This window comes from Drosophila navojoa, chromosome 2 (assembly GCF_054131105.1).
Source record: "Drosophila navojoa isolate 15081-1374.11 chromosome 2, UAZ_NAV_1.0, whole genome shotgun sequence".
NCBI lineage: Eukaryota > Metazoa > Arthropoda > Insecta > Diptera > Drosophilidae > Drosophila > Drosophila navojoa.
Genome location: NC_142890.1, coordinates 11,245,358 through 11,249,998, shown reverse-complemented (window position 1 = coordinate 11,249,998; position 4,641 = coordinate 11,245,358). Strand labels below are relative to the sequence as shown.

The 4,641-nt window shown below is 49.0% G+C and overlaps 1 protein-coding gene across 1 annotated transcript; it reads right to left on the bottom strand.

The window, feature by feature from the left end:
* Positions 1–297: 297 nt before the first annotated feature.
* Positions 298–2,999, bottom strand: Mayo (mayo). Its single transcript, XM_018098089.3, has 2 exons — positions 1,652–2,999; positions 298–1,598 (listed from the first exon to the last, which is right to left on the bottom strand). The coding sequence occupies exons 1-2, from the start codon at positions 2,901–2,903 to the stop codon at positions 412–414; spliced, it is 2,439 nt and encodes an 812-aa protein (XP_017953578.1). The 5' UTR covers positions 2,904–2,999; the 3' UTR covers positions 298–411.
* Positions 3,000–4,641: the final 1,642 nt, after the last annotated feature.

Here is a 4,641-nt window from a genome sequence, read left to right as displayed (position 1 = left end):
TTTAAAATGCATAATAATTCGAGTAATAATAATAATAATAATAATAATAAAAATTTAAATTTACAGATTAATATGGAGAATATAAAAGAATGCTCTATAAAAATGAAAAAAAAAAAATCTGCACATTTACTTTTATTATAAACATTTATGTAAAAACGATTTTAAACTGTGAAAATTTGTATTTCTTTTAAGCCTTGTTTACTTTAAGATGAATCAATTAATCGGTTCTATATGAATTATCCTGTATATTATTTTCCCTGCACTTAAATCTCTTACATGAACAAAAACAGTTTTATTATATATTTTAAATAATATTTATTAAAAATGTATTAAATATAAGTAACAATAAATTACGAATACGCAGCTAGTTGGAGTTTGTTCGTTACAAAGTTGCAGTCAGCAGCGAGCTGCCTACTGCACCGCTCTGGAATAGTTGGTGGAGCTGGTGGTCATCGACTGCAGCTCTGTGGTGCGCTTCTGCACGTCCATTTTCATCTTGGTGGGGCAGAGCAGGCCAATCCAGGCTCGCCGATTGACCTCGTCGAGCAGCACAAAGTAGACGAAGAGCACGAAGCCCTGCAGCGTGGCCGTTAGGCAGAAGAGGTACGAGAATGCCACGCCCGCCTGCATGTAGGCGAAGATGCCGAAGATCCACGAGAGCCCGAGCAAGAAGAAGAGCAGCACGGAGAGTCGAATCTGTTTGTGGACCAACTTGCGCTCCGCCCGCTGAATGCTCTGGCTGAGCGAGTGCGAAATGCTGTAGAAGACGTACACAAAGATCACCAGGTTGGCAACCGTAATCAGCGTGACGGGCAGCACGATGCCGAAGGTGAGCCCGTAGCCGGAGGGATAGCAAATGCCCGTGTCGGTGGCCAACTGCTCGGCCGTGGGCACATACGACTCCGGATCGATGCACGCCACCAGCAGCGTGGGCAGCAGGGGCAGCAGCCAGGCCACGAGGGCCGCCTTCAGGATGTAGTGGCGCGGCCGCTCGACGCCAATCACCGTGACGTAGCGCTGGAACTGCAGGAAGGCGATGATCAGCATCCAGCAGAACAGCACCAGAATGGTGTACTGCATGGCAGCGCCCAGCAGCACACAGCGCACCTTGTCGCCGTGGACGACCAGCTGCTCCGAGAGGTCGTCCGTGTTGATGAACACGAAGAGCACCATTTGGAGCATCATGGCCAGGCAGAGGTGCAGCAGCACCTTGGTGGAGGCCTGACTGCGCCAGCTCTTGAACAGCAGCGCCGTCAGAAAGATGCCCAGCACGCCGAACAGCGACAGGCAGCAGCCCACAATGGAGATGATGTCCAGCACGCGTTCATTGATCGGGGTCACTAGCACCTCGTCGCCCAGCTCGTTGCTGCGATAGCTGCCGCCCACCAGGTACGAGAACTGGGTCAGGTGGCGCGTATGGCAGACGACTATCGGATCGCGCAGCAGATCCGTTCCACTGCTGGTGGTGATGCCGTCGCTCACCCAAGTCTGGTAGTTCCAGTAGCCACAGCCGCAGCCCGCATTGACGGCTCGCGTGTCCGGCTGCCGATGGTTCTCGTTGCGCAGCAGGAAGGGAAGCGGCTGGGGCAACTGCGTGCCTAAAGAAAGATCAGGTTACACACACATCGTGTCAGTGGAACAATTGACTTACCTTCGCAGCCGGGAATCGATATCGACAAGACTTTGCTGCGCGGAATCCGACTGCGCTGCGGAGCTGTCTCCACAAAGAGCCCGTCGTGGCCATAGACCTTGACTATCAAATACGTGGCGCCTCTCTGCTTCAGCTGCCTCCACAGCTGCTCTGGCACATACGTGGCCGTCTCCAGGTCCTGCTCCCTGCGCAGCTTCTCCATGTTCTCGTTGGCATAGAGAAAGCGAAACCAAAACTGGCTGACGGCCTGCCTGCGATCTGGAGCCGCCGCTGAATATATAGCTATGCCCGTGATGCTTTCGCATTCGGGATTCACATAGAAGACGCTCAGGTTGCTGCTCAGCATGGCATGCACGCCGAGATTGGCATTATTGAGTATCTCCATGCCACTGGCAGCCGCCTCGCCGGCCTCGCCTGCCGCATGAGCGACGACTTTGCCGCAACGCTCTCGGGGCACAAGCTGTTGGGGCAGTGCGTCCATGTAGTCCTCGAAGTTGTTTAGCAGCGAGTTGGTCGCATTCAGCTGAGCCGAGAGCTGCAGAACCTGCGCGTCGCTGGACATGATTTCGCGACAAATGCTGATCAGATCGGCGCTCAGTGCGACGTCTTTCTCGTGCTCCAGCAGCTCCCCGAACACCTGGCCCACCACATGCACGTCGGCCGGCAGCAGGGCCTTGTCGTGCTGCCGGAACATGTCTCGCATCATTGCCGTGGTGCGACGACGCTCCTGGCTGCTGTTGGCACGCCTCCTGCCCTCCAGCATGTCGTCGTGTAGGCTGTTCAGCTCGACGCTGATCGATCGCTCCCGGAATCTCCGCATGCACACCACGTACGGCCGTTGCTCGAGCGACTCCCACCGCGCACGCATGGCCCACACTTCGCACTTGCGGGTCACGGGCAATCCATTGCGCAGCAGGCAGACGTCGTGCAGCGTGCCCGCCTCGCCCGCTCTGGTCCGCTTCCAGCTGTTGACATGCGGGCTCTGGTCGTGATTGCGCACGATGTAATCGTGTTTAAACGTTTCCGGTTCACAGTGCTGGGCATTGCAGTAGACCAGGCCAGCTATGTCCGCCCTGTAGATCTTCTCCACGCAGCGCACGGGCGTGTTGTTGCGGCTCTCTAAGCTGCACAGCTGCTGCTCCAGCGGACAGTCGTCCCACAGCGACTCGTCACTGTCATCGCTGTCCGCGCTCTCATACGCTCTGCCCGCCGATATCGTCAGTGCCACTAGCAAATAGCCGAGCACATTCATAGCTTCTGACTCAGCACCGTCTGAAGCTCTCCAATTCAATTTGTCACGCGTCCGTCTCTCAGCGAATGTCGCGCTCAACTGCACGGCGGCGTCGCTCGCCTAGCTGGCGATCGCTTTTATTTCTTATCACAATTTGCAGGGCGATCGCTTATCGTCACATTTTGGTGTTTTTGTTGTTGCTTCGCGCACTACCAACTAATTCCAAATAAGACGCTGTTACCTGTTTTATCTGCGACCGATAACGCTCGATGCGAACCTCAGTCGATTGTTTGATTTGTTATTAGCACCCGAACGCAAATTTGTTAGAGAGAATACCTCGAAAGAAAACAAAAATAGTAACCTCAGGTCTCAGGGCTATCAATGTGACGTATAATGTTTGTCTAGTCCACTAATTTATAGAGCACGCAGCAGACCTTCAAACTATGACCTATATATAGTTAGGCCATAGTAAATAGTCAAATTATGAATTGATATTGTTTTAGCTTAGTTGAGAAAGAGGTCTTCATATATCCAAGTAAAGTTCATATGAATTATCGACAAACCACAAATTCCTGCTAAATGTTCATTATTGATGTTTATTTCCGATGCGTCATAGTACAATATATGTATAGAAGACTTGCACCTTTATATGATTCATGGGAATATATCTGAGGCAGACCAAGACAAAGCTCAAAGTGCATGCATATAACTCACAAACCACTCACTCTTTACATCAATAACTAAGAATTATAAACTACATGGAAATCCACTTGAGACAGTGTTGGGCTTACCGCGCTTAGGCTTAGCTTGATGGCGCTTTAGTTAAGCACTCGCTCGATAATCTATATGGCTGCGCTTCGTGACACGTTTGGCTCAAGGACCTGAAAGCTGCGTGGGCTTTCAGCGCTTCTTATATGCGGAACTTACGCAACTTGTTGACACGTTTTCAATTATCTGACGAATTCAAATACTATCTGCCACACAGCATAATATATGACGAGTATGAATTTGATTAAGCTACACAAAATGTTCACGCACTTAACCCTCATGCGCATATAAACTTGTGTGTGTGTGTGTGTGTGAGTGGGTGCTTGCTGGCTTTCAATCAAAAGTGTCACATTCACATCTCGGCATTTTTACTTTTCCCCTTTATAGCTTTATGGCTGGCACTGTGAAGTGTGCCACGTGTCAGACGTGCAGCAATGAATTATACAAAATTTTGTGGCTGCCACAACTACAAATGCCTCCAGCTCGAGGTCGCAGATGACTGGGGAATTTCCTAATACCTTTTTTGTGCACAAATAATTCATATATATATTTGGAATATGGCAAAAATCGATGCATATAAGATTCAAGTAGAGTCAACTATAGACTTAAGATATTCACATTGAGATAGAATCAGTTGATAAAGCCATAATCTTTAATTGGACATGCTACTCAGCTTTAAGCCATTAATTTTTGCCCTAAAACGAATTTCTTTAATAGCCCTCTTAAAGTGTTCTGTACTTCTCTTAAATACTTGACATATTGATAAATTCAAGAGCAAAACGTTTTTGCAGCTCGAGTTGTTTACCCTTAGCTGCAAATTAAATATTTATAAACCCAGTAGCAAACGCCATCTAAGCACATTCAAATAAATTGTATCTTAAATTATTTAATTGCCGGCGTTTGCCCTGGATTGAATATTAAAATTGTGAAATTATAAATCAATGAGGCGCCGCAAGGCAAACGCCAATTAGTGGGCTGCAACAATAGCCGA

Bases quoted from the DNA above. Each gene is read 5' to 3' on its own strand.
- Mayo (XM_018098089.3), bottom strand. From the start codon at position 2,903: ATGAATGTGCTCGGCTATTTGCTAGTGGCACTGACGATATCGGCGGGC. The intron at 1,599-1,651 runs GTAAGTCAATTG...ATCTTTCTTTAG, and splicing joins ATCGATTCCCGGCTGCGAAG to GCACGCAGTTGCCCCAGCCG.